Genomic DNA, 27,661 nt, shown 5'->3' with positions numbered 1-27,661 from the left:
TAATGACTGTTATGGGCAAGTGTGTATAGAAGTAGCAGTATAATGCTGTGGCTTGTGGGACAGCAGTATTGCGTAAGCTGCTAATTTGCCTTGTTTTTTTTAGCTCCACTTGACTTGCCCCAGTCTCTGTCAATGAGACACGGTCACGCCCACATAGATGACAAAAGCGGCTGGTAGTCAAGCCAGCTTCCCAAGACAGTAGCACACTGCAGCCAACAGAGGGCAGCAACTTACAAGAGGCAGCATCAGATCCCTGATGAGCGCTGCTTGCCTTGCTCACCCTGACCACATGGCCACTGCTTTAAATACACCTTGCTGCTGACACTCATGAACTAATACTACAAAGGATATTTCAACTTTAGTGTCTTGGTACTTAAAGGCAAGGCAAGGCAAGGCAAGGCAAGGCAAGGCAAGGCAAGGCAAGGCAAGGCAAGGCAAGGCAAGGCAAGGCAAGGCAAGGCAAGGCAAGGCAAGGCAAGGCAAGGCAAAATCTGAGAAACCTCAGGGTGAGCAACAAGGGGAGGGATCCCTCACCCAGGATGGACAGACGTGCAATAGATGTTGTTACAGACAAGAAAACAGTTTATAACACAGAATGGAGAATGAACTGAATCCTTCCGACATAATGTCACTGTCCTTCCTGTGCAGGCCGATCCTGAGGATCTGTCAGCTACATCAGCACGAAGACGGCTGAAGTTAAGGTGAGCTGTGAGACTGGTTGTACTGGTGGTGGTGGTGGTGATTAACCAATGGGGGGGGGGTTACTATGTACTCTACTGTTATGTTATGTTAATGTGGTGGCAATCGGAGGGTCACAACTGCACGGCTCTGATGCTGATGCCATCCGACCCACGTCACCAGAACACCTACCCCTCACTTCTCAAGAAACAATTTCAGACGCCACAAATGGTCAAAATGAGGAAGTGACACATGAAATCATAAAAAGACAAAGAGGAAGAGGACGATCCTGTCTCTCTTCAGAGGCTCCGACAGTTCACAGCTGAGTGGATGATGGATGAACTCAGGTGGATCAAAGTGTCTTTATGTCTGATTGTGGTTCTTCAGTCCACAGGTAAGTACAAACCCACACAGACACACACAAAACAAACACACACTATAGATTAAGAAAGTTGCCTCTATCAGTGTTGCTGCTCATTGACATCGGTCTGAGTCCTGTCCTCCTGTGTCTGTCCGGGTCTGGGTCTGGTTTTGGTTCTGGTAGTGTCCTGCTCAGTCTGCACTTATACATGTTTTCAGACTGCATTACACACACACATAGACACACACTTAGACACTGACACAGATACACAAACACTGAAACAGAAACACACAGATCACGCAGGTCTGAGTGGCTTCATTTTTCTCTGTCGTCTTCTTCACAGCAGTGACTGGACAAAGTACCTCCTTCTCCTACATCGCTGTCAGAGCTGGAGATGACGTCACTTTGTCCTGTACATACCTGATAGATGGTCAACATGAGTGTGACAGGACTGACTGGATCTCTGATGGTTCAAGATTCACACAGCTGGTCAAACGTGGAAAGATTGTTGAACTAGACAACCCTAGATCAGACAGACTGAGTGTCACAAAGAACTGTTCTCTGGTTCTAAAGAAGGTCTCAGCTGGAGACGTTGGTCGCTTTGAGTGTCGACAGCTCAATCCAGGACAAATTTATCACTTCACTCGGGTTGGTCTGTCTGTTGTCACCAGTAAGTATTTACACTGAAGCATCTCACTCATTCTGATTATTACAGTGATGAAGCTCATTTCTCTCCCGTTGTCTCCGTCTTCACAGTGACTGAACATGATGATGATGGTGATGAGGTGACGTTGAACTGCTCTGTATCAGCTGATAGGACGGTCAGACACACAGTGAAGTGGCTGTATGAGGGTGAAGCTGTGGGTGAAGGAAACCCAAACATGAAGTCAGCTACTGTCACGTTTCCGTCCTCTGATCTCAGCAAGACAAAGAATCAGGAGTCGTTTCAGTGTCAGGTCATTGATGATAAAGGTCAGCGGTTCAACTTCACTGCTCCGACCTCAGGTGAGAAACCAGGTGAGAACATGATGAGCTTCTGCACGTGATGGTTCATGAGTTGTTTTCTCACTACATACGTTTGTTGGGTTTTGTGCTGTTGTTTGTCCAGATGTTGACACAACAACAACAACAACAACAACAACAACAACAAATGGGGGAAAACTTGGGATGGACCCAACAGCTCCACCTGTCAGCAACACCTCACCTCCAACCTCAGGTGAGAAACCAGAATTACTAACAACACTCTTCATGACCTTGAAGGTCGTCTTCACCTGTTGGTTCCTGCAGATGGTAAATTAGATTATTTCTTTGTTCCAGGTGAAGACACAACCACAACAACCACTGATCCCTACACAACATCAGAAGGTACTGACAAATCAGCTCTCTCCCTCTCCCTCTTCAGTGTAAAGTGTGTGTATTTTCTTCTTCTTCTTCTTTAAAGCAGAACTATGCAGGATTTGGGCTGTAATTATTGTGGCTCAGAGACACTGTGATGGTTGAGTGACCTACTATGAGGTGAATGGGGTCTAGGCCAATGCGCTCTTGCAAGATCAGTCGTCCGTCTCGGTGTCCCAAATCTCGTCAATGAATAGAACTATCGCGAGAAACTGCCTTACGGCAGTACGAGATAAGAACGCAGATGACGTCACGCATGTCATGAATCGTGATTGGTTTGAGTTCGGAAAGTCGGAGGAAACCATGGAAACATGAAATGTTTGTACTGATGAAGCTTGGCTTGTGGCTAACACGGAGCTAATGCTAACACGGACACACTATGGATCTTTTATAAGATAATGAGGCTACATCATGACACACACACACACACACACACCTTCGCGTTTTGGAACCTTTATTCATGTGTGTGTATGTCTGTGTCTGTGTGTGGCCGTGTTAGCGTTAGCTCCGTGTTAGCGTTAGCTCCGTGTTAGCATTAGCTCCGTGCTAGCAGGGCTTAGCAAACACCGCTCTCTACCTTCAGCAGTAAACACAAGCACGTGTAGGGGGTGGGAGGGGGTGGAGGAGGTGGTGGCGGCGATTTTTTTTTTTACGACAGTGACATGTGCCTGCCAGAACTGTGGGGGAGCTCCGGAGAGGGAAAAAAAAGAGAAACCAACGAAGGAGCGAGCTATTTCCGGCCGACTTGCATAGTTCTGCTTTAAAAGACTGATCCGTCCACTATCTGATGAATTTCAGAATAAAGGTTGTAGAGTTGACTAAAAGCTACAAATAGTGAACATTAGCTCCATCATATGGTAGAATATAGACAGATAGATATTTACCTTATTGATCCCCTGGGGCTGATCAGTAACTCACATAGTGAGATTATTGACACTTAGCAGAACAGATCTTTATTATTTCATCACACTTTTTAAAATGGCCATTCTATCCTCTGGCTTTTATTTTGAAAGATTTACCTTATCTTCCATGTCACATGACTTCCTGTCCTTGTTTTCAAGTCAATAAAAATGAAAAAGTGAATGTGCAATCTTTGGAGCCTTTGCTTTGAATTTGCCTTTTTTTCCACTGTTAAAACCCAAAAAGTGTTTTAGTTTATTTATTTATTTTTTTGTTGGAAGATTTGAATCAGAAGAGAAACTGATGAAATGTTTCAGTGTGTTTTTTCTTCTGTTGTTTGCAGCTTTGCTGAGGCTCATCATCGTCTCTGTGGGTCTGATGGTGCTAATCGCTACCGTGGTGACGGTCAATGTGTGGACGAGAACTAAAGGTGAAAACCTCCACAGGTCAAAGGTCAATCAAACTGTTTGGATTCAAAATATAGAACATAAACTTGACTCATGTTTGGTTTCAGGAAACAAGAAACAGACGAACGACAACGTGAGTTCAACAACTGAAATGTTTCAGCTGATCAGTACAACACAACTACTCAACACCTCACCAATACACTTCACAACATAACCACTCAACATTAACACAACTACACAACAGTCAACCAGTGCAGACTACCACAGAGCAGGAGCTGATGAGTTCATCCGAGAAACTCGGAGCAGCTGAGAACATTCACCTGTACCTTTTATTCCCACAGGTGAACAATGATGAAAGTGAAGACGATGGAGCAGTGAACTATGAAAACGTTAACCAGAGCAGCTAAAGCCTTTAGTACGGTGGCCCAGAGGGACACACTGCTCACTGTCTGCTGGAAGGTGTGTTGTGTTGCTTTGTGTTGCATCGTGTTACGCTGTGTTTGAAGCTCATGTGTCATTTAAACAAAAAAACAAGAAGATAACTTTAAAGGAAGGAGGATATTTTTTTTTAGGACAAACGTTTGTTTACTTTTCAAGTTTTTGATTTTTCTTTTTTCTATATGTTTATGTTTTAATGCATGAAAGAATTCGTCAAATAAAGTGCTTTATGTCAATGTTTCATATGTTTGCCTCATCTTTGTTATTTATCATTAAATAAGATGCTGATTCATTCAGCTGATGGAAATTTACCAACTTAAAGATAGAGAAAAGAGGAAGTGTTGTACAGCAAACAGGAAGAGATAACACAGCCTCACTTAGACTCTGAAAGGACACACTCAGACACAATAACTGAACACAGGTGGATTAAAAGGTGTTTTTCTCTGATCCTGGGGCTCACTAATTCACTTTGCTGCTGCTACATCATTAAAGCTATTTAGTTTAATTTCATGAGTTTTATCAACTAACAATAACAATTGTGAAAGAGTTCAAGTACTGCACTTCACTAAGCTGCAGGTTTTTCCACATACAGCACAGCTTTGCAGTAGTGGTTGGGGTCAGGCAATTTGGGACAAATTTAGGCAACAATAACGTCGGCAAATCAGTTTAACTCTCAGAAAGCAATGGTTGCAAGTGTTACACTTTCTTTACATTTTTGAAAAGTTGTGTTAATGACTTTTATGGGCAAGTGTGTATAAAAGTAGCAGTATAATGCTGTGGCTTGTGGGAAAGCAGTATTGTGTATGCCTAGCTGCTAATTGACCCTTCGCCAACTCCTCCCACAAACGGCTATTGTCCAATCCTACGTTAGCAACCGTAACTATAGGCCTGGCAAGCTTTCCGCAGTGAGTCATTACGTTTGCTTTTGTGGACACATTTTGAGACTAGGACGAAAAACATTTGTTTGTAGAGAAGGATGTTGTTGTTGCTGCTGCTACTACGGCGGCAGCGGCGGCGGCAGCAGCAATATAGAGATGTTCAGATACGAGCTGACTTTTTTTTCGACTTGAGCAAGTGTAAATATGGGGAAAACCATATGTTCACCTCCGAAATGACAGCTGTACTTTTAGGGCTTTGACCTGGGCTTTTAGGCGAGGGATCCTCCAGGCAGGGACTGCTTTCACTGACTGATACAGCGGTGGGAGAAAACAAAACAGCAGCCAAAGCTGTATGTGGTTCACAATCGCCCAAAAACTTGCAGTTTGACAACGTTTCATGACCAGTGAGATGACCTAAGTCTTCGTGGGTTGATAGACGGTAAAATTACCGGTCCTTACTGCTGCTCTGTACATTGTCCAGTCGTGTCGTTGAACAGATGTTTTATCCTCCTGCGCGAGTCGCGTCACTGAAAACTATGAATGATCTTTGTGACTTCTTCTCTCTATTATCTCACAACAGTTTATCCAGAAATTTGCTGATATTTCCTTTGAAATCGATACCAAATACTGCCAGGAGCATGGCTGGGAGTGAAAGCTTGCCCGCCGTAGCAACAGTAACCAAGGGGGCGGGGCTTACGCGAAGGGTCAATTTGCCCTGTTTTTTTTAGCTCCACTTGACTTGCCCCAGTCTCTGTCAATGAGACACGGTCACGCCCACATAGATGACAAAAGTGGCTGGTAGTCAAGCCAGCTTCCCAAGACAGTAGCACACTGCAGCCAACAGAGGGCAGCAACTTACAAGAGGCAGCATCAGATCCCTGATGAGCGCTGCTTGCCTTGCTCACCCTGACCACATGGCCACAGCTTTAAATACACCTTGCTGCTGACACTCATGTACTAATACTACAAAGGATATTTCAAGCAGTATTTCTAATTTGTGTCTTGGTGCTTCTACCTGATTAAAGGCAAGACAAGGCAAGGCAAGTTTATTTGTATAGCCCGTTTTTACAAACAGTTTGTCTCAAAGGGCTTTACATGGCATCATAACACCATCCTCTGCCCTTAGACCCTCACATCCACTGAGGAAAAACTCCATGGAAAACCCTTTTAACAGGGAAAAATCTGAGGAACCTCAGGGTGAGCAACAGAGGAGGGATCCCTCACCCAGGACGGACAGACGTGCAGATGTTGTTACAGACAAGAAAACAGTTTATAACACAGAATGGAGAATGAACTGAATCCTTCCGACATAATGTCACTGTCCTTCCTGTGCAGGCCGATCCTGAGGATCTGTCAGCTACATCAGCAAGAAGACGGCTGAAGTTAAGGTGAGCTGTGAGACTGGTTGTACTGGTGGTGGTGGTGGTGGTGATTAACCAATGGGGTTGGGGGGTTACTATGTACTCTACTGTTATGTTATGTTAATGTGGTGGCAATCGGAGGGTCACAACTGCACGGATCTGATGCTGATGCTGTCTGACCCACGTCACCAGAACACCTCGCCCTCACTTCTCAAGAAACAACTTCAGACGCCACAAATGGTCAAAATGAGGAAGTGACACATCATAAAAAGACAAAGAGGAAGAGGACGATTCTGTCTCTCTTCAGAGGCTCCGACAGTTCACAGCTGAGTGGATGATGGATGAACTCAGGTGGATCAAAGTGTCTTTATGTCTGATTGTGGTTCTTCAGTCCACAGGTAAGCACAAATACACACACGCACACACACTATATATATTTAAAAAGTTGGACACACACTGACACAGCTACACAAACACAGAAACAGAAACACACACAGATCACACATGTGTGAGCCGCCTCATTTCTCTTTCTCGTCTCCTTCACAGCAGTGACTGGACAAAGTAACTCCTTTTCCTACATCACTGTCAGAGCTGGAGATGACATCACTTTGTCCTGTACATACCTGATAGATGGTCAACGTGAGTGTGACAAGACTGAGTGGATCTTTGATGGATACACACAGCTGGTCAGACGTGGAAAGATTGTTGAAGTAGACAACTCAACATCAGACAGACTGAGTGTCACAGAGAACTGTTCTCTGGTTCTAAAGAAGGTCTCAGCTGGAGACGCCGGTCGCTATGACTGTCAACAGATCAGATCAGGACGACTTTCTCACTCCACTGTGGTTCAACTGTCTGTTGTGACCAGTGAGTATTTACACTGAAGCATCTCACTCATTGTGATTATTACAGTGATGAAGCTCATTTCTCTCTCATTGTCTCCGTCTTCACAGTCACTGAACATGATGATGGTGATGAGGTGATGTTGACCTGCTCTGTATCAGCTGATAGAGGTGTCAGACACACAGTGAAGTGGTTGTATGAGGGCAGAGCTGTGGGAGGAGGAAACACAAACATGATGACATCACAGTCTCATCACTCAGCTACTGTCGAGTTTTCTTCCTCTGATCTCAGGAAGACAAAGAATCAGGAGTCGTTTCAGTGTCAGGTCACTGATGATAAAGGTCCTCCATTCACCTTCACTGCTCCGACCTCAGGTCAGAAAACAGGTGAGAACATGATGGTTCATGAGTTGTTTCGTCACCGCACATGTTTTTTGGGGTTTTGTTCTGTTGTTTTTTCAGATGACAACACATCCATAACAACAGCAAAGACAAATGCAAATGGGGAAATACTTGGGATGGACCCAACAGCTCCACCTGTCAGCAACACCTCACCTCCAACCTCAGGTGAGAAACCAGAATTACTAACAACACTCTTCATGAGTTTGACGGTCGTCTTCACCTGTTGGTTCCTGCAGATGGTAAACAAGATCATTTCTTAGTTCCAGATGAAGACACAACCACAACAGCCACTGATCCCTACACAACATCAGAAGGTACTGACTCACAATCAGCTCTCTCTCCCTCTTCAGTGTAAAGTGTGTGTTTTCTTCTTCTTCTTCTTTTATTTTAACCAAAAATGCTTTTCAAAAACTTTAAAAGACTGATCCGTCCAATATCTGATGAATTTCAGAATTAAGGTTGTAGAGTTGGCTACGAGCTACAACAGCTACAAAAAGTGACCATTAGCTCCATCATATGAGAGAATATAGACAGATAGATATTTTCCTTATTGATCCCCTGGGGCTGATCAGTAACTGTGCACATCACATAGTGAGGTTATTGATTGACACTTATCAATTAAGATGTCATACCTCTGAGAAAATATCTTCACATCTTAAAGCAAAGCAGACCATATCTTTATTATTTCAGCACACTTTTAAAAATTACCTTTCTATCCTCTGGCTTTTATTTTGAAAGATTTACCTCATCTTTCATGTCACATGACTTCCTGTCCTTGTTTTCAAGTCAACGAAAATGAAGAAGTGAATGTGCAATCCTTGGAGCCTTTGGTTTGAATTTGCCTTAATTTTTCCCACTGTTAAAACCCAAAAAGTGTTTTAGTGTTTTAGTTGTTGTTGTTGTTGTTGTTGTTGTTGTTGGAGGATTTGAATCAGAAGAGAAACTGATGAAATGTTTCAGTGTGTTTTTTCTTCTGTTGTTTGCAGCTTTGCTGAGGCTCATCATCGTCTCTGTGGGTCTGATGGTGCTCATCATCACCGTGGTGACGGTCAACATGTGGACAAGTACTAAAGGTGAAAACCTCCACAGGTCAAAGGTCGATCAACAAACTGTTTGGATTCAAAATATAGAAAATAAACTTGACTCTTGTTTGGTTTCAGGAAACAAGAAACAGACGAACGACAACGTGAGTTCAACAACTGAAATGTTTCAGCTGATCAGTACAACACAACTACTCAACACCTCACCAATACACTTCACAACATAACCACTCAACATTAACACAACTACACAACAGTCAACCAGTGCAGACTACCACAGAGGAGGAGCTGATGAGTTCATCAGAGAAACTCGGAGCAGCTGAGAACATTCACCTGTTCCTTTTATTCCCACAGGTGAACAAGGATGAAGGTGAAGACGACGGTGCAGTGAACTATGAAAACGTTAACCAGAGCAGCTAAAGCCTTTAGTACGGTGGCCCAGAGGGACACACTGCTTACTGTCTGCTGGAAGGGGTATTGTGTTGCTTTGTGTTGCATTGTGTTACGCTGTGTTTGAAGCTCATGTGTCATTTATACAAAGGAACAAAAATATAATTTTAAAGGAAGGAGGATATTTTTTCTTTTTGGACAAATGTTTGTTTACTTTTCAAGTTGTTGATTTTTCTTTTTTCTATATGTTTATGTTTTAATGCATGAAAGAATTCGTCAAATAAAGTGTTTTATGTCAATGTTTCATATGTTTGCCTCATCTTTGTTATTTATCATTAAATAAGATGCTGATTCATTCTGCTGATGGAAATTTACCAACTTAAAGATAGAGAAAAGAGGAAGTGATGTACAACAAACAGGAAGAGATAACACAGCCTCACTTAGACTCTGAGAGGACACACTCACACACAATGACTGAACACAGGTGGATTAAAAGGTGTTTTTCTCTGATCCTGGGGCTCACTAATTACAAATGTTACTAATGTTTCACATGTACCAGAGAAAAGTTTTAGAGGCGACAACGCTCTCGACCTTCTACTGGTGATAAACAGGACAAAAATGGGGGAAGGTGTTTTTGTTACTGTTGTTGTTGTCGTTGTGTGCTCTGAGGTGAGTGACCTGGCACATCAAACTAAAGAAGCTCCTCCTGTTGAATGCTAATTAATAATAATAGTAATATTCAGACATTTTTATGATCATTCATTTGTTCAATCATTAGCCACACCTCCACTGAGGTCACTAGGGGTGTGTCCTCCTTTACCGACTGGTTCCACTGCTGTCAGTCACATAGATATATATAAGAAGACTAGATGACTCACCCACCGCTGCTGCCCAATGACAAAGCGTAGCCAGTACGGCGGCCATCTTGGGACGGGCAACTCTCTCCCTCAGAGCATTAAGCCTATGTTGTATGTTCTGCTATAATGACCATAAATTGCTCAGTTTTTGTCCGATTTCAAAACGGTTTGATTTTTTATTCGTCTATGCATTTATGATGCAGCATACTTAAAATCACGTATCATTTTAATCATGTACTTTTTTTTTGTAAAAGTAACATTATAGTGACATTATGCAAATAGTTAAATAGCTACATACTGATTTATTTTTCACAGTTATGAATCGTTTTTTTAGTGAAGATGAGTGGATCACCTATCTACTCCACTGTAACTGCAGCCAGAGTCAGAGCAATTTGCCCGTTCAAATATGGCCGACTGTGAGCTACGCCTGCGTGTAGTCAGATCTGCCCCCTTGGTCAGTCACAACTTCCCTGCTGCAGGTGCTCAACATCACGTGTTGCATTCACAGGCAGTAGTCATTTAAAACCTCAAACAACATGCTAAATCACACTAAGACTCGAGATAAATAGAACACGATACTAAAAGTCATAGCAAAGAAAAGACTCAGTATAAAAAGTAAAAACAACGTCCAATAAACAAACATGAAACAGTTTGACTGCCCTTTGACGTGTGAACCTGTCAACTGTGTGTGTGTGTAATGTCACCGTGATGGTAATCAGAAGTTCACATTTCCACAGCTCTTAAACGGCTCGGCCCACGTCACCAGAACACCTCCCCCTCACTTCTCAAGAAACAACTCAGACGCCACAAATGGTCATAATGAGGAAGTGACACATGAAATTACAAAGAGACACAGAGGAAGAGGATGATTCTGTCTCTCTTCAGAGGCTCCGACAGTTCACAGCTGAGTGGATGATGGATGAACTCAGGTGGATCAAAGTGTCTTTATATTTGATTGGGGTTCTTCAGTCCACAGGTAAGAACGAACACACACACACACACACGATTTAAGAAATTGCCTCTATCAATATTAATGCTCATTGACACCAGTCTGAGTCCCATCCTCCTGTGTCGATCAGTCCAGGTCTGGTTCTAGGAGAGTACTGCTCAGTCTGCACTTTTTCATCAGGCAGACACACGCAGATACACACCAACACACACACACACACACACAGATCGTACAGGTGTGAGCCGTCACATTTTCCTCTCTCGTCTTCTTCACAACAGTGACTGGACAAAGTTACTCCTACATCACTGTCAGAGCTGGAGAGGACGTCACTTTGTCCTGCGCATACGAGATAGCTGGTCAACACGAGTGTGACAAGACTGACTGGTCCTTTAGTGGTTCAACATACACAAAGCTGGTCAGACGTGGGAAGATTGATGAAGAAGCCAACTCTACATCAGACAGACTGAGTGTCACAGAGAACTGTTCTCTGGTTCTAAGGAAAGTCTCAGTGGGAGACGTTGGTCGCTTTGTCTGTGAACAGATCAAATCAGGAAGAATTTCTCACTCCACTCTGGTTGGTGTGTCTGTTGTGACCAGTGAGTATTTACACTGAAGCATCTCATTCTGATTGTTACAGTGATGAAGCTCATTTCTCTCTCATTGTCTCCATCTTGACAGTGACTGAACATGATGATGGTGATGAGGTGACGTTGAACTGCTCTGTATCAGCTCCTAAATTCGTCACAAACACAGTGCAGTGGCTGTTTGAGGGTGAAGCTGTGGGTGGAGTTAAAACAAACATGACGTCAGCTACTGTCACGTTTCCTTCCTCTGATCTCAGGAAGACAAAGCATCAGGAGTCGTTTCAGTGTGAGGTCACTGATAAAGAAGGTCAGCGGTTCACCTTCACTGCTCCGACCTCAGGTCAGAAACCAGGTGAGAACATGATGACTGATGGTTCATGAGGTATCTGATAATATTGTGGTTATGTGTAGGCTATATGTGGGTCTCATCTCATTATGTGTTTTGTAATCGCTCAGATTTTTGATGTACACAATCCATGATATGTCTTTTGATGTTTTAATTGTTTCAGGCCTGCTACTTTAAACTGTGACCTGTATATGGATTGTTATGGATATGTAAACATGTGTTGATGTAACGACTGTGATTAGGTTGGGAGGGTAACAGGTGACATTGATTATTGGCAACCTCCCCCTATTTATGTGCCCCACCCCCCTACACATCAGATGACCTGATGAAGACCCAAGTGGTCGAAATGTTGTCCTTGTAATACATTTTTGGGAGCTCGATTATAGCAGTTGTGCGGACATCGTTTGTTTTTTCTTCTTGTTATATTTTGTCCTGCACCTGCCTGCACTGTGTTGGATGTGCGTGCACTGTCTTTCCTTGCTCATGAGGTTTTTCCTCACCGCAAATTTTGTCTGTTTGTCCAGATGTTGACACCACCACCACCACCACCACCACCACAACAACAACAGCAGCAACAGCAACAACAACAAATGGGGGAAAATCTGGGATGGACCCAACATCTCCAATTGCCAGCAACACCTCACCTCCAACCTCAGGTGAGAAACCAGAATTACTAACAACACTCTTCATGAGTTTGACGGTCGTCTTCACCTGTTGGTTCCTGCAGATGGTAAATGAGATCATTTCTTTGTTCCAGGTGAAGACACAACCACAACAACCACTGATCCCTACACAACATCAGAAGGTACTGACATATCAGCTCTCTCTCCCTCTTCAGTGTAAAGTGTGTGTTTTCTTCTTCTTTTATTTTGACCACAAATGCTTTTCTGCTTTTCAAAAATTTTAAAAGACTGATCTGTCCACTATCTGATGAATTTCAAAATAAAGGTTGTAGAGTTGGCTATAACTAGCTTCACAATATTGGAATAATAATAATAATACTGATTGTACACTGATGATTACCATTTATACACCTACTACAAACCTATCATAATTTGAGTAATGATTTGAGGCCACTCTATCCTCTCGCTTTTATTTTTCAAGATTTACTTTATCTTCCATGTCACATGACTTCCTGTCCTCATTTTCAAGTCAATAAAAATGAAAAAGGGAATGTGCAATCTTTGGAGCCTTTGGTTGGATTACTGATGTTTCCACTGTTAAAACCCCAAATAAAAAGTGTATCAGTGTAATTTTGTTGAAAGATTTGAATCAGAAGAGAAACTGATGAAATGTTTCAGTGTGTTTTTTCTTCTGTTGTTTGCAGCTTTGCTGAGGCTCATCATCGTCTCTGCAGGTCTGTTGGCGCTCATCGCTACCGTAGTGACAGTCAATGTGTGGACGAGAACTAAAGGTGAAAACCTCCACAGGTCAAAGGTCAATCAACAAATTGTTTGGATTCAAAATATGGAAAATAAACTTGACTCTCGTTTGGTTTCAGGAAACAAGAAACAGACGAACAACAGCAACGACAACACCACCAATGATCACAATAACCACAACGTGAGTTTAACAACTGAAATGTTTCTTTGTCCCAGTTCAGCCGATCAGTACACCACAACTACTCAACACCTCACAACTACACAACACAACATAACCACTCAACATTAACACAACTACACAACACAACATAACCACTCAACATTAACACAACTACACAACCAGTGCAGACTACCACAGAGCAGGAGCTGATGAGTTCATCAGAGAAACTCGGAGCAGCTGAGAACATTCACCTGTTCCTTTTATTCCCACAGGTGAACAAAGATGAAGATGAAGACGACGGTGCAGTGAACTATGAAAACGTTAACCAGAGCAGCTAAAGCCTTTAGTACGGTGGCCCAGAGGGACACACTGCTCACTGTCTGATGGAAGCTGTGTTGTGTTGCATTGTGTTACGCTGTGTTTGAAGCTCATGTGTCATTTAAACAAAGAAACTAGAAGATCATTTAAAAGGAGGGAGGATATTTTTTCTTGTTGGACAAATGTTTGTTTACTTTTCAAGTTGTTGATTTTTCTTGTTTCTATATGTTTGATTTAATGGATGAAAGAATTTGTCAAATAAAGTCCTTTATGTCAATGTTTTATATGTTTGTTTGTTTGTTTATATGTTCTGTTATTTATTATTAGATAAGATGCTGATTCATTCTGCTGATGGAAATTTACCAACTTAGAGAGATAGAAAAGAGGAAGTGTTGTACAGCAAACAGGAAGAGATGACACAGCCTCACTTAGACTCTGAAAGGACACACTCAGACACAATGACTGAACACAGGTGGATTAAAATGTGTTTTTCTCTGATCCTGGGGCTCACTAATTCACTTTACTACTGCTACATCATTATAGCTATTTAGTTTAGTTTTCATTTCATGAGTTTTATCAACTGAACTAACAATAAAAGTTGTGAAAGAGTTCAAGTACTGCACTTCACTAAGCTGCAGGTTTTTCCACATACAGCACAGCTTTGCAGTACTGGTTGGGGTCAGGCAATTTGGGACAAATTTAGGCAACAAGAATGTCGGCAAATCAGTTTAACTCTCAGAAAGCAATGGTTGCAAGTGTTACACTTTCTTTACATTTTTGAAAAGTTGTGTTAATGACTTTTATGGGCAAGTGTGTATAAAAGTAGCAGTATAATGCTGTGGCTTGTGGGACAGCAGTATTGTGTATGCTTACCTGCTAATTTGACTTGTTTTCTAGCTCCACTTGACTTGCCCCAGTCTCTGTCAATGAGACACGGTCACGCCCACATAGATGACAAAAGTGGCTGGTAGTCAAGCCAGCTTCCCAAGACAGTAGCACACTGCAGCCAACAGAGGGCAGCAACTTACAAGAGGCAGCATCAGATCCCTGATGAGCGCTGCTTGCCTTGCTCACCCTGACCACATGGCCACTGCTTTAAATACACCTTGCTGCTGACACTCATGTACTAATACTACAAAGGATATTTCAACCTTAGTGTCTTGGTGCTTCTACCTAAAGGCAAGGCAAGGCAAGGCAAGGCAAGGCAAGGCAAGGCAAGGCAAGGCAAGGCAAGGCAAGGCAAGGCAAGGCAAGGCAAGGCAAGGCAAGGCAAGGCAAGGCAAGGCAAGGCAAGGCAAGGCAAGGCAAGGCAAGGCAAGGCAAGGCAAGGCAATTTGTATAGCCCGTTTTTACAAACAGTTTGTCTCAAAGGGCTTTACATGGCATCATAACAACATCCTCTGTCCTTAGACCCTCACATCCACTGAGGAAAAACTCCATGGAAAACCCTTTTAACAGGGAAAAATCTGAGAAACCTCAGGGTGAGCAACAGAGGAGGGATCCCTCACCCAGGACGGACAGACGTGCAATAGATGTTGTTACAGACAAAAAAACAGTTAATAACACAGAATGGAGAATGAACTGAATCCTTCCGACATAATGTCACTGTCCTTCCTGTGCAGGCCGATCCTGAGGATCTGTCAGCTACATCAGCAAGAAGACAGCTGAAGTTAAGGTGAGCTGTGAGACTGGTTGTACTGGTGGTGGTGGTGATTAACCAATGGGGGGAGGGGGGGTTACTATGTACTCTACTGTTATGTTATGTTAATGTGGTGGCAATCGGAGGGTCACAACTGCACGGCTCTGATGCTGATGCCATCCGACCCACGTCACCAGAACACCTACCCCTCACTCCTCAAGAAACAATTTCAGACGCCACAAATGGTCAAAATGAGGAAGTGACACATGAAATCATAAAAAGACAAAGAGGAAGAGGACGATTCTGTCTCTCTTCAGAGGCTCCGACAGTTCACAGCTGAGTGGATGATGGATGAACTCAGGTGGATCAAAGTGTCTTTATGTCTGATTGTGGTTCTTCAGTCCACAGGTAAGAACAAACCCACACAGACACACACAAAACAAACACACACTATAGATTAAGAAAGTTGCCTCTATCAGTGTTGCTGCTCATTGACATCGGTCTGACTCCTGTCCTCCTGTGTCTGTCCGGGTCTGGGTCTGGTTTTGGTTTTGGTAGTGTCCTGCTCAGTCTGCACTTATACATGTTGTCAGACTGCATTACACACACACATAGACACACACTTAGACACTGACACAGATACACAAACACTGAAACAGAAACACACAGATCACGCAGGTCTGAGTGGCTTCATTTTTCTCTGTCGTCTTCTTCACAGCAGTGACTGGACAAAGTAACTCCTTCTCCTACATCGCTGTCAGAGCTGGAGATGACGTCACTTTGTCCTGTACATACGTGATAGATGGTCAACGAGAGTGTGACAGGACTGACTGGATCTCTGATGGTTCAAGATTCACACAGCTGGTCAAACGTGGAAAGATTGTTGAAGTAGACAACTCTACATCAGACAGACTGAGTGTCACAGAGAACTGTTCTCTGGTTCTAAAGAAGGTCTCAGCTGGAGACGTTGGTCGCTTTGAGTGTCGACAGCTCAATCCAGGACAAATTTATCACTTCACTCGGGTTGGTCTGTCTGTTGTCACCGGTGAGTATTTACACTGAAGCATCTCACTCATTCTGATTATTACAGTGATGAAGCTCATTTCTCTCCCGTTGTCTCCGTCTTCACAGTGACTGAACATGATGATGGTGATGAGGTGACGTTGACCTGCTCTGTATCAGCTGATAGGACGGTCAGACACACAGTGAAGTGGCTGTATGAGGGTGAAGCTGTGGGTGAAGGAAACCCAAACATGACGTCAGCTACTGTCACGTTTCCGTCCTCTGATCTCAGCAAGACAAAGAATCAGGAGTCGTTTCAGTGTCAAGTCACTGATGATAAAGGTCAGCGGTTCACCTTCACTGCTCCGACATCAGGTGAGGAACCAGGTGAGAACATGATGAGTTCCTGCACGTGATGGTTCATGAATTGTTTTCTCACTACATACGTTTGTTGGGTTTTGTTCTGTTGTTTGTCCAGATGTTGACACCATCACCACCACAACAACAACAACAACAACAAATGAAAATGGGGGAAAACCTGGGATTATTGACCCAACAGCTCCACCTGTCAGCAACACCTCACCTCCAACCTCAGGTGAGAAACCAGAATTACTAACAACACTCTTCATGAGTTTGATGGTCGTCTTCACCTGTTGGTTCCTGCAGATGGTAAATGAGATAATTTCTTTGTTCCAGGTGAAGACACAACCACAACAACCACTGATCCCTACACAACATCAGAAGGTACTGACTCACAATCGGCTCTCTCTCCCTCTTCAGTGTGAAGTGTGTGTTTTCTTTTTCTTCTTCTTTTATTTTAGCCAAAAATGCTTTTCTGCTTTTCAAAAACTTTAAAAGACTGATCCATCCACTATCTGATGAATTTCAGAATAAAGGTTGTAGAGTTGGCTACGAGCTACAACAGCTACAAATAGTGAGCATTAGCTCCATCATATAGGAGAATATAGACAGATAGATATTTACTTTATTGATCCCCTGGGGCTGATCAGTAACTGTGCACATCACATAGTGAGGTTATTGATTGACACTTATAAATTAAGATGTCATACCTCTGATAAAATATCTTTACATCTTAAAGCAAAGCAGACCAGATCTTTATTATTTCAGCACACTTTTAAAAATTACCTTTCTGTCCTCTGGCTTTTATTTTGAGAAATGTACCTCATCTTCCATGTCAAATGACTTGCTGTCCTTGTTTTCAAGTCAATAAAAATGTAAAAATGAATGTGCAATCCTTGGAGCCTTTGGTTTGAATTTGTCTTTTTTTTCCCACTGTTAAAACCCCAAAAGTGTTTTCGTGTTCTAGTTGCTGTTGTTTGAAGATTTGAATCAGAAGAGAAACTGATGAAATGTTTCAGTGTGTTTTTTCTTCTGTTGTTTGCAGCTTTGCTGAGGCTCATCATCGTCTCTGTGGGTCTGATGGTGCTAATCATCACCGTGGTGACGGTCAATGTGTGGACAAGAACTAAAGGTGAAAACCTCCACAGGTCAAAGGTCAATCAACAAACTGTTTGGATTCAAAATATGGAAAATAAACTTGACTCTCGTTTGGTTTCAGGAAACAAGAAACAGACGAACGACAACGTGAGTTCAACAACTGAAATGTTTCAGCTGATCAGTACAACACAACTACTCAACACCTCACCAATACACTTCACAACATAACCACTCAACACATTAACACAACTACACAACAGTCAACCAGTGCAGACTACCACAGAGCAGGAGCTGATGAGTTCATCAGAGAAACTCGGAGCAGCTGAGAACATTCACCTGTTCCTTTTATTCCCACAGGTGAACAAAGATGAAGATGAAGACGACGGTGCAGTGAACTATGAAAACGTTAACCAGAGCAGCTAAAGCCTTTAGTACGGTGGCCCAGAGGGACACACTGCTCACTGTCTGCTGGAAGCTGTGTTGTGTTGCTTTGTGTTGCATTGTGTTACGCTGTGTTTGAAGCTCATGTGTCATTTAAACAAAGAAACAAGAAGATAATTTTAAAGGAAGGAGGATATTTTTTTTTAGGACAAATGTTTGTTTACTTTTCAAGTTTTTTTTCTTTTTTCTATATGTTTATGTTTTAATGCATGAAAGAATTTGTCAAATAAAGTGCTTTATGTCAATGTTTCATATGTTTGCCTCATCTTTGTTATTTATCATTAAATAAGATGCTGATTCATTCTGCTGATGGAAATTTACCAACTTAAAGATAGAGAAAAGAGGAAGTGTTGTACAGCAAACAGGAAGAGATAACAGCCTCACTTAGACTCTGAGAGGACACACTCACACACAATGACTGAACACAGGTGGATTAAAATGTGTTTTTCTCTGATCCTGGGGCTCACTAATTCACTTTACTGCTGCTACATCATTACAGCTATTTAGTTTAATTTTCATTTCATGACTTTTATCAACTAACAATAACAATTGTGAAAGAGTTCAAGTACTGCACTTCACTAAGCTGCAGGTTTTTCCACATACAGCACAGCTTTGCAGTACTGGTTGGGGTCAGGCAATTTGGGACAAATTTAAGCAACAAGAATGTCGGCAAATCAGTTTGTCTCTCAGAAAGCAATGGTTGCAAGTGTTACACTTTCTTTACATTTTTGAAAAGTTGTATTAATGACTTTTATGGGCAAGTGTGTGTAAAAGTAGCAGTATAATGCTGTGGCTTGTGGGAAAGCAGTATTGTGTATGCCTAGCTGCTAATTTGCCTTGTTTTTTTTAGCTCCACTTGACTTGCCCCAGTCTCTGTCAATGAGACACGGTCACGCCCACATAGATGACAAAAGTGGCTGGTAGTCAAGCCAGCTTCCCAAGACAGTAGCACACTGCAGCCAACAGAGGGCAGCAACTTACAAGAGGCAGCATCAGATCCCTGATGAGCGCTGCTTGCCTTGCTCACCCTGACCACATGGCCACTGCTTTAAATACACCTTGCTGCTGACACTCATGTACTAATACTACAAAGGATATTTCAAGCAGTATTTCTACTTTGTGTCTTGGTGCTTCTACCTGATTAAAGGCAAGGAAAGGCAAGGCAAGGCAAGGCAAGGCAAGTTTATTTGTATAGCCCGTTTTTACAAACAGTTTGTCTCAAAGGGCTTTACATGGCATCATAACAACATCCTCTGTCCTTAGACCCTCACATCCACTGAAGAAAAACTCCATGGAAAACCCTTTAAACAGGGAAAGCTGTGAGACTGGTTGTACTGGTGGTGGTGGTGATTAACCAATGGGGGTGGGGGGTTACTATGTACTCTACTTGTTATGTTATGTTAATGTGGTGGCAATCGGAGGGTCACAACTGCACGGCTCTGATGCTGATGCTGATGCTGTCTGACCCACGTCACCAGAACACCTCCCCCTCACTTCTATAGAAACAACTTCAGACACCACAAATGGTCAAAATGAGGAAGTGGCACATAAAATCATAAAAAGACAAAGAGGAAGAGGACGATTCTGTCTCTCTTCAGAGGCTCCGACACTTCACAGCTGAGTGGATGATGGATAAACTCAGGTGGATCAAAGTGTCTTTATGTCTGATTGTGGTTCTTCAGTCCACAGGTAAGAACAAATACACACACGCACACACATTATATATATTTAAAAAGTTGGACACACACTGACACAGCTACACAAACACTGAAACAGAAACACACACAGATCACACAGGTGTGAGCCGCCTCATTTCTCTTTCTCGTCTCCTTCACAGCAGTGACTGGACAAAGTAACTCCTTTTCCTACATCGCTGTCAGAGCCGGAGATGACGTCACTTTGTCCTGTACATACCTGATAGATGGTCAACGTGAGTGTGACAGCACTGAGTGGATCTTTGATGGATACACACAGCTGGTCAGACGTGGAAAGATTGTTGAAGTAGACAACTCAACATCAGACAGACTGAGTGTCACAGAGAACTGTTCTCTGGTTCTAAAGAAGGTCTCAGTAAGAGATGCAGGTCGCTATGACTGTCAACAGATCAGATCAGGACGACTTTCTCACTCCACTGTGGTTTATCTGTCTGTAGTCACCAGTGAGTATTTACACTGAAGCATCTCATTGTGATTATTACAGTGATGAAGCTCATTTCTCTCTCATTGTCTCCATCTTCACAGTGACTGAACATGATGATGGTGATAAGGTGACATTGACCTGCTCTGTATCAGCTGATAGGACAGTCAGACACACAGTGAAGTGGTTGTATGAGGGCAGAGCTGTGGGTAGACGAAACACAAACATGACGACATCACAGTCTCATCACTCAGCTACTGTCACGTTTCCTTCCTCTGATCTCAGGAAGACAAAGCATCAGGAGTCGTTTCAGTGTCAGGTCACTGATAATAAAGGTCCTCCATTCACCTTCACTGCTCCGACCTCAGGTGAGGAACCAGGTGAGAACATGATGAGTTTCTGCACATGATGGTTCATGAGTTGTTTCGTCACTGCACATGTTTTTTTGGGTTTTGTTCTGTTGTTTTTTCAGATGACGACACATCCATAACAACAGCAAAGACAAATGCAAATGGGGAAATACTTGGGATGGACCCAACAGCTCCACCTGTCAGCAACACCTCACCTCCAACCTCAGGTGAGAAACCAGAATTACTAACAACACTCTTCATGAGTTTGACGGTCGTCTTCACCTGTTGGTTCCTGCAGATGGTAAATGAGATCATTTCTTAGTTCCAGGTGAAGACACAACCACAACAACCACTGATCCCTACAGGACATCAGAAGGTACTGACTCACAATCGGCTCTCTCTCCCTCTTCAGTGTGAAGTGTGTGTTTTCTTTTTCTTCTTCTTTTATTTTAGCCAAAAATGCTTTTCTGTTTTTCAAAAACTTTAACTCATTGAGTGCCAACCACGTAATTTCTCGTTTTTCGTTCCCATGCGTTGAGTGCCAAAAACGAGATTTTACGTTTTTTGCTTTTTTTTTAAATTATGAAAATAGACACTTTAATACACATTATATGTAAATTTGGGGACTCTACGACGAGCAGAACTGAAATAGATGACGATCAAAGTCTCATGACAGCTCATGATCTGGAAGTTTTAATCATAACTCGGCTTTTTCAAACGGAGTTCTGCATGTGGATGCAGCAGCTGCTCCGCTGCTGCTCCGCTCTCACCCGCGAGGCTGCAGCAGCTGGGAGCTGAACCAGGAAGCTCTCAGCCGACAGTCCCGCCCGGTCTTCATCTGGAGCAACACCGTGTCCTCCCCAAAGTCCCCCCGCGGTAAAATGTGATGGTCTCTGGGCCAAAGCAGACCGGCACCACCGACCCGTACCACAGAAGGACCGTGACCACCGGCGGGACCGGTGTTCCCGAGCCGCTGTGGCCGACAGACCCTCACGTTCCGCGGCGAGAGGCTGTGACACGGCACGGTGCGTCTGTGTTATTGTTGTTTAGTGCCCCCCCCGCCCCCGATGGTGGTTTTGTGAATAGAACAACAATTGTTGTATATATTTATCTTACACGAGCCCTTTGATCCAGAAATGTGAGTGTCAGAAGAGCGACAGGCACAAACAGAGCACCTTTCATAAAAGACGCTCTATCTCCTTTTCTAGAAAAAAAGGAGGGATTTTGGTGAAACCCAGCCATGTTTAGCTTGACTTTTCTCAGGAACAGAGGCACGTAGAAACAAACGGTTTGTGGCCATTTGAAGCATAAAGTTACACCTTTCAAATGACAGTATGTGTTGGTGGCAATAATATAGAATACACTATGGCTCTACATAAAAAGTCAAAAATGGTCTAAATTGCCGGTACACTTGACTAAAACTTTGGAAAGGAGCGCGGCACTCAATGAGTTAAAAGACTGATCCGTCCACTATGTGATGAATTTCAGAATAAAAGTTGTAGAGTTGGCTACAAGCTACAACAGCTACAAATAGTGAGCATTAGCTCCATCATATAGGAGAATATAGACAGATAGATATTTACTTTATTGATCCCCTGGGGCTGATCAGTAACTGTGCACATCACATAGTGAGGTTATTGATTGACACTTATCAAATAAGATGTCATACCTCTGAGAAAATATCTTCACATCTTAAAGCAAAGTAGACCAGATCTTTATTATTTCAGCACACTTTTAAAAATTACCTTTCTATCCTCTGGCTTTTATTTTGAAAGATTTACCTTATCTTCCATGTCACATGACTTCCTGTCCTTGTTTTCAAGTCAACGAAAATGAAAAAGTGAATATGCAATCTTTGGAGCCTTTGGCTTGAATTTGCCTTTTTTTTCCCACTGTTAAAACCCAAAAAGTGTTTTAGTGTTTTAGTTGTTGTTGTTGTTGTTGGAAGATTTGAATCAGAAGAGAAACTGATGAAATGTTTCAGTGTGTTTTTTCTTCTGTTGTTTGCAGCTTTGCTGAGGCTCATCATCGTCTCTGTGGGTCTGATGGTGCTCATCATCACCGTGGTGACGGTCAATGTGTGGACTAGAACTAAAGGTGAAAACCTCCACAGGTCAAAGGTCAATGGACAAACTGTTTGGATTCAAAATATGGAAAATAAACTTGACTCTCGTTTGGTTTCAGGAAACAAGAAACAGACGAACGAGAGCAACACCACCACCAATGATCACGATAACGACGTGAGTTTATTTATTTATTCATTTCGGACATTTTAGTTAAATCAGCCTTCATCACACATCATCTCCGTTTAAGTAATACAGCAACATGACCGAAAGGGAAAGCGGGAGAAGCAAAAGCTTATTCTAGTCCTGCCCCTGGTACCCTCAGAATACATTCTCTTCATCAAAATTTTATTTCTTTTGACAGTCCAACATAACATGGTACAACAGCAGATAGTAGTACAGAGCTGCAGTCCAGTTGCAGACAGTCAAAACAGATCACATGCGTGTCTGTACACGTGTCCATATTGGTCCATCTTAAGTGAACAACAGCCTCGTCTTGTTGTCTGGCATGTCTCAGTCCTGTATTCGTGTGGTCCAACAGCAGAGATCGATTGAAGTGATTTGATTGATTGGCCGAGATAGTGTGGACGCCCATTCTTGCCGTTTTTTCTTTTATTCATCCCTCTCCGCTGGGGTTGCGGCCGATTTTATCTTGGCCATGTCATCCCAAGCTGTGGCTATGTCCGCTCGCATCCTCGTCACAGCATCCCGAGTTTAACAGTTGAATAGTCAAATGTTTCTTTGTTTTTGTCCCAATTCAGCTGATCAGTACAACACAACTACTCAACACCTCACATATACACAACACAACTACACAACCAGTGCAGACTACCACAGAGCAGGAGCTGATGAGTTCATCAGAGAAACTCGGAGCAGCTGAGAACATTCACCTGTTCCTTTTATTCCCACAGGTGAACAATGATGAAAGTGAAGACGATGGAGCAGTGAACTATGAAAACGTTAACTAGAGCAGCTAAAGCCTTTAGTACGGTGGCCCAGAGGGACACACTGCTCACTGTCTGCTGGAAGGTGTATTGTGTTGCTTTGTGTTGCCTTGTGTTATGCTGTGTTTGAAGCTCATGTGTCATTTATACAAAGGAACAAAAATATAATTTTAAAGGAAGGAGGATATTTTTTCTTTTTGGACAAATGTTTGTTTAGTTTTCAAGTGGTTGATTTTTCTTTTTTCTATATGTTTATGTTTTAATGCATGAAAGAATTCGTCAAATAAAGTGTTTTATGTCAATGTTTCATATGTTTGCCTCATCTTTGTTATTTATCATTAAATAAGATGCTGATTCATTCTGCTGATGGAAATTTACCAACTTAAAGATAGAGAAAAGAGGAAGTGATGTACAACAAACAGGAAGAGATAACACAGCCTCACTTAGACTCTGAGAGGACACACTCAGACACAATAACTGAACACAGGTGGATTAAAAGGTGTTTTTCTCTGATCCTGGGGCTCACTAATTACAAATGTTACTAATGTTTCACATGTACCAGAGAAAAGTTTTAGAGGCGACAACGCTCTCGACCTTCTACTGGTGAGAAACAGGACAAAAATGGGGGAAGGAGTTTTTGTTATTGTTGTTGTCGTTGTGTGCTCTGAGGTGAGTGAACTGGCACATCAAACTGAAGTAGCTCCTCCTGGTTAATGCTAATTAATAATAAAAGTAATATTCAGACATTTTTATGATCATTCATTTGTTCATTCATTAGCCACACCTCCTCTGAGGTCACTAGGGGCGTGTCCTCCCTTGCCGACTGGTTCTGCTGCTGTCAGTCACAACTTCCCTGCTGCAGGTGCTCAACATCAAGTGTTGCATTCACAGGCAGTAGTAATTTAAAACCTCAAACAACATGTTAAAACAAACTATAACTCCAGATAAACAGAACATGCTACCAAAAGTCACAGCAAAGAAAAGACTCAGTGTATAACCAGTAAAAACAACGTCCAATAAACAAACATGAAACAGTTTGACTGCCCTTTGACGTGTGAACCTGTCAACTGTGTGTGTGTGTAATGTCACCGTGATGGTAATCAGAAGTTCACATTTCCACAGCTCTTAAACGGCTCGGCCCACGTCACCAGAACACCTCCCCCTCACTTCTCAAGAAACAACTCAGACGCCACAAATGGTCAAAATGAGGAAGTGACACATGAAATTACAAAAAGACAAAGAGGAGGAGGATGATTCTGTCTCTCTTCAGAGGCTCCGACAGTTCACAGCTGAGTGGATGATGGATGAACTCAGGTGGATCAAAGTGTCTTTATATTTGATTGGGGTTCTTCAGTCCACAGGTAAGAACACACACACACACACACACAATAGATTTAAGAAATTGCCTCTATCAATATTAATGCTCATTGACACCAATCTGAGTCCCATCCTCCTGTGTCGATCAGTCCAGGTCTGGTTCTAGGAGAGTACTGCTCAGTCTGCACTTTTTCATCAGGCAGACATACGCAGATACACACCAACACACACACACACACACACAGATCGTACAGGTGTGAGCTGTCTCATTTTCCTCTCTCGTCTTCTTCACAACAGTGACTGGACAAAGTACCTCCTCCTTCTACATCACTGTCAGAGCTGGAGATGACGTCACTTTGTCCTGCGCATACGAGATAGCTGGTCAACACGAGTGTGACAAGACTGACTGGTCCTTTAGTGGTTCAACATACACAAAGCTGGTCAGACGTGGGAAGATTGATGAAGAAGCCAACTCTACATCAGACAGACTGAGTGTCCTAGAGAACTGTTCTCTGGTTCTAAGGAAAGTCTCAGTGGGAGACGTTGGTCGCTTTGTCTGTGAACAGATCAGATCAGGAAGAATTTCTCACTCCACTCTGGTTGGTGTGTCTGTTGTGACCAGTGAGTATTTACACTGAAGCATCTCATTCTGATTATTACAGTGATGAAGCTCATTTCTCTCTCATTGTCTCCATCTTCACAGTGACTGAACACGATGATGGTGATGAGGTGACGTTGAACTGCTCTGTATCAGCTCCTAAATTCGTCACAAATACAGTGCAGTGGCTGTATGAGGGTGAAACTGTGGGTGGAGGAAACACAAACATGAAGTCAGCTACTGTCACGTTTCCTTCCTCTGATCTCAGCAAGACAGAGAATCAGGAGTCGTATCAGTGTCAGGTCAATGGTAATAAAGGTCCTCCATTCACCTTCACTGCTCCGACCTCAGGTCAGAAACCAGGTGAGAACATGATGAGTTTCTGCACATGAGGGTTCATGAGTTGTTTCCTCAACGCAAATTTTGTTCTGTTGTTTGTCCAGATGTTGACACCACCACCACCACTACCACAACAACCACAACAACAACAACAACAACAACAGCAGCAACAGCAACAACAACAAATGGGGGAAAATCTGGGATGGACCCAACAGCTCCACCTGTCAGCAACACCTCACCTCCAACCTCAGGTGAGAAACCAGAATTACTAACAACACTCTTCATGAGTTTGACGGTCGTCTTCACCTGTTGGTTCCTGCAGATGGTAAACGAGGTCATTTCTTTGTTCCAGGTGAAGACACAACCACAACCACCACTGATCCCTACACAACATCAGAAGGTACTGACTCACAATCGGCATTCTCTCCCTCTGCAGTGTAAAGTGTGTGTTTTCATCTTCTTCTTTTATTTTGACCACAAATGCTTTTCTGCTTTTCAAAAATTTTAAAAGACTGATCTGTCCACTATCTGATGAATTTCAAAATAAAGGTTGTAGAGTTGGCTATAACTAGGGCTTCACAATATTGGAATAATAATAATAATACTGATTGTACACTGATGATTACCATTTATACACCTACTACAAACCTATCATAATTTGAGTAATGATTTGAGGCCACTCTATCCTCTCGCTTTTATTTTTCAAGATTTACTTTATCTTCCATGTCACATGACTTCCTGTCCTCATTTTCAAGTCAATAAAAATGAAAAAGGGAATGTGCAATCTTTGGAGCCTTTGGTTGAATTACTGATGTTTCCACTGTTAAAACCCCAAATAAAAAGTGTATCAGTGTTATTTTGTTGGAAGATTTGAATCAGAAGAGAAACTGATGAAATGTTTCAGTGTGTTTTTTCTTCTGTTGTTTGCAGCTTTGCTGAGGCTCATCATCGTCTCTGTGGGTCTGATGGTGCTCATCGCTACCGTAGTGACGGTCAACGTGTGGACGAGAACTAAAGGTGAAAACCTCCACAGGTCAAAGGTCGATCAACAAACTGTTTGGATTCAAAATATGGAAAATAAACTTGACTCTCGTTTGGTTTCAGGAAACAAGGAACAGACGAACGACAACGACAACACCACCAATGATCACAATAACCACAACGTGAGTTTAACAACTGAAACGTTTCTTTGTTCCAGTTCAGCCGATCAGTACAACACAACTACTCAACACCTCACAACTACACTACACGACATAACCATCCAACATTAACACAACTACACAACCAGTGCAGACTACCACAGAGCAGGTGAGTTCATCAGAGAAACTCGGAGCAGCTGAGAACATTCACCTGTTCCTTTTATTCCCACAGGTGAACAATGATGAAGATGAAGACGACGGTGCAGTGAACTATGAAAACGTTAACCAGAGCAGCTAAAGCCTTTAGTACGGTGGCCCAGAGGGACACACTGCTCACTGTCTGCTGGAAGGTGTGTTGTGTTGCATTGCATTGTTGTGTTGTGTTTACAGCTCATGTGTCGTCAGTGTGATGAAGTTGGTTTCTGAGGTTTTGATTTCTCATGGCCACCGTAGGTTAAACAAAAAAACAAGATAATTTAACAGGAAGCTGAGAGTTTGTCATTTTTTACCCTATTTTTGACCCATTCTAAATGTTTATTCCTTTCTC

At 42.6% G+C, this 27,661-nt stretch overlaps 5 protein-coding genes and 3 long non-coding RNA genes across 9 annotated transcripts in view; all 8 read left to right on the top strand.

Moving 5' to 3' along the window:
• Positions 1-27,661, top strand: part of LOC146961085 (uncharacterized) — an 80,597-nt gene that overhangs the window by 2,639 nt on the left and 50,297 nt on the right. The gene's annotated exons all lie outside the window — the stretch shown is intronic.
• LOC146961094 (uncharacterized) lies at positions 987-13,726 on the top strand. Its single transcript, XM_085771220.1, has 6 exons — positions 987-1,072; positions 1,383-1,709; positions 7,372-7,647; positions 8,649-8,735; positions 8,823-8,848; positions 13,643-13,726. The coding sequence occupies exons 1-6, from the start codon at positions 1,009-1,011 to the stop codon at positions 13,706-13,708; spliced, it is 846 nt and encodes a 281-aa protein (XP_085627346.1). The 5' UTR covers positions 987-1,008; the 3' UTR covers positions 13,709-13,726.
• On the top strand, positions 1,918-4,271 carry LOC146961096 (uncharacterized). Its single transcript, XM_085771221.1, has 5 exons — positions 1,918-2,056; positions 2,148-2,255; positions 3,678-3,764; positions 3,849-3,874; positions 4,083-4,271. Exons 1-5 carry the CDS (start codon positions 1,921-1,923, stop codon positions 4,146-4,148), a joined length of 423 nt encoding a protein of 140 aa, XP_085627347.1. The 5' UTR covers positions 1,918-1,920; the 3' UTR covers positions 4,149-4,271.
• LOC146961095 (uncharacterized) lies at positions 11,158-11,863 on the top strand (the record flags this gene model as incomplete). The annotated part of the gene is made up of 2 exons (XM_085771611.1): positions 11,158-11,494; positions 11,577-11,863. Coding segments are annotated over 2 exons (624 nt in total), but the record flags the coding sequence as incomplete, so codon positions are not given.
• LOC146961093 (uncharacterized) lies at positions 15,659-16,811 on the top strand. The gene is made up of 3 exons (XM_085771223.1): positions 15,659-15,735; positions 16,046-16,372; positions 16,459-16,811. Exons 1-3 carry the CDS (start codon positions 15,675-15,677, stop codon positions 16,743-16,745), a joined length of 675 nt encoding a protein of 224 aa, XP_085627349.1. The 5' UTR covers positions 15,659-15,674; the 3' UTR covers positions 16,746-16,811.
• LOC146961090 (uncharacterized) lies at positions 16,879-27,433 on the top strand. Its single transcript, XR_015035248.1, has 4 exons — positions 16,879-16,924; positions 17,735-17,821; positions 17,909-17,934; positions 27,347-27,433. It is a non-coding gene; the product is annotated as an uncharacterized LOC146961090 (long non-coding RNA).
• Positions 20,469-26,993, top strand: LOC146961091 (uncharacterized). Of its 2 annotated transcripts, none has more exons than XR_015035251.1 (3): positions 20,469-20,744; positions 26,149-26,226; positions 26,906-26,993. It is a non-coding gene; the product is annotated as an uncharacterized LOC146961091 (long non-coding RNA). The 2 variants fall into 2 exon arrangements; XR_015035250.1 differs by lacking the exon at positions 20,469-20,744 and adding an exon at positions 25,694-26,014.
• On the top strand, positions 20,857-22,918 carry LOC146961092 (uncharacterized). Its single transcript, XR_015035254.1, has 3 exons — positions 20,857-20,941; positions 22,725-22,811; positions 22,899-22,918. It is a non-coding gene; the product is annotated as an uncharacterized LOC146961092 (long non-coding RNA).

This window comes from Trachurus japonicus, chromosome 24 (genome assembly GCF_045865225.1).
Source record: "Trachurus japonicus isolate A0001 chromosome 24, Traja_1.0".
Taxonomy (NCBI): domain Eukaryota; kingdom Metazoa; phylum Chordata; class Actinopteri; order Carangiformes; family Carangidae; genus Trachurus; species Trachurus japonicus.
This window is presented reverse-complemented; position numbering and strand designations above follow the sequence as displayed.

Coding starts and splice junctions, on each gene's coding strand:
- LOC146961094 (XM_085771220.1), top strand. CDS start 1,009: ATGATGGATGAACTCAGGTGGATCAAAGTGTCTTTATGTCTGATTGTG. Junction 1,710..7,371: donor TGGTCTGTCTGTTGTCACCA/GTAAGTATTTAC, acceptor CCGTCTTCACAG/TCACTGAACATGATGATGGT. Junction 8,849..13,642: donor AGAAACAGACGAACGACAAC/GTGAGTTCAACA, acceptor TTATTCCCACAG/GTGAACAAAGATGAAGATGA.
- LOC146961096 (XM_085771221.1), top strand. CDS start 1,921: ATGAAGTCAGCTACTGTCACGTTTCCGTCCTCTGATCTCAGCAAGACA. Junction 2,057..2,147: donor GACCTCAGGTGAGAAACCAG/GTGAGAACATGA, acceptor TTGTTTGTCCAG/ATGTTGACACAACAACAACA. Junction 3,875..4,082: donor AGAAACAGACGAACGACAAC/GTGAGTTCAACA, acceptor TTATTCCCACAG/GTGAACAATGATGAAAGTGA.
- LOC146961093 (XM_085771223.1), top strand. CDS start 15,675: ATGGATGAACTCAGGTGGATCAAAGTGTCTTTATGTCTGATTGTGGTT. Junction 15,736..16,045: donor TGTGGTTCTTCAGTCCACAG/GTAAGAACAAAC, acceptor TCTTCTTCACAG/CAGTGACTGGACAAAGTAAC. Junction 16,373..16,458: donor TGGTCTGTCTGTTGTCACCG/GTGAGTATTTAC, acceptor CCGTCTTCACAG/TGACTGAACATGATGATGGT.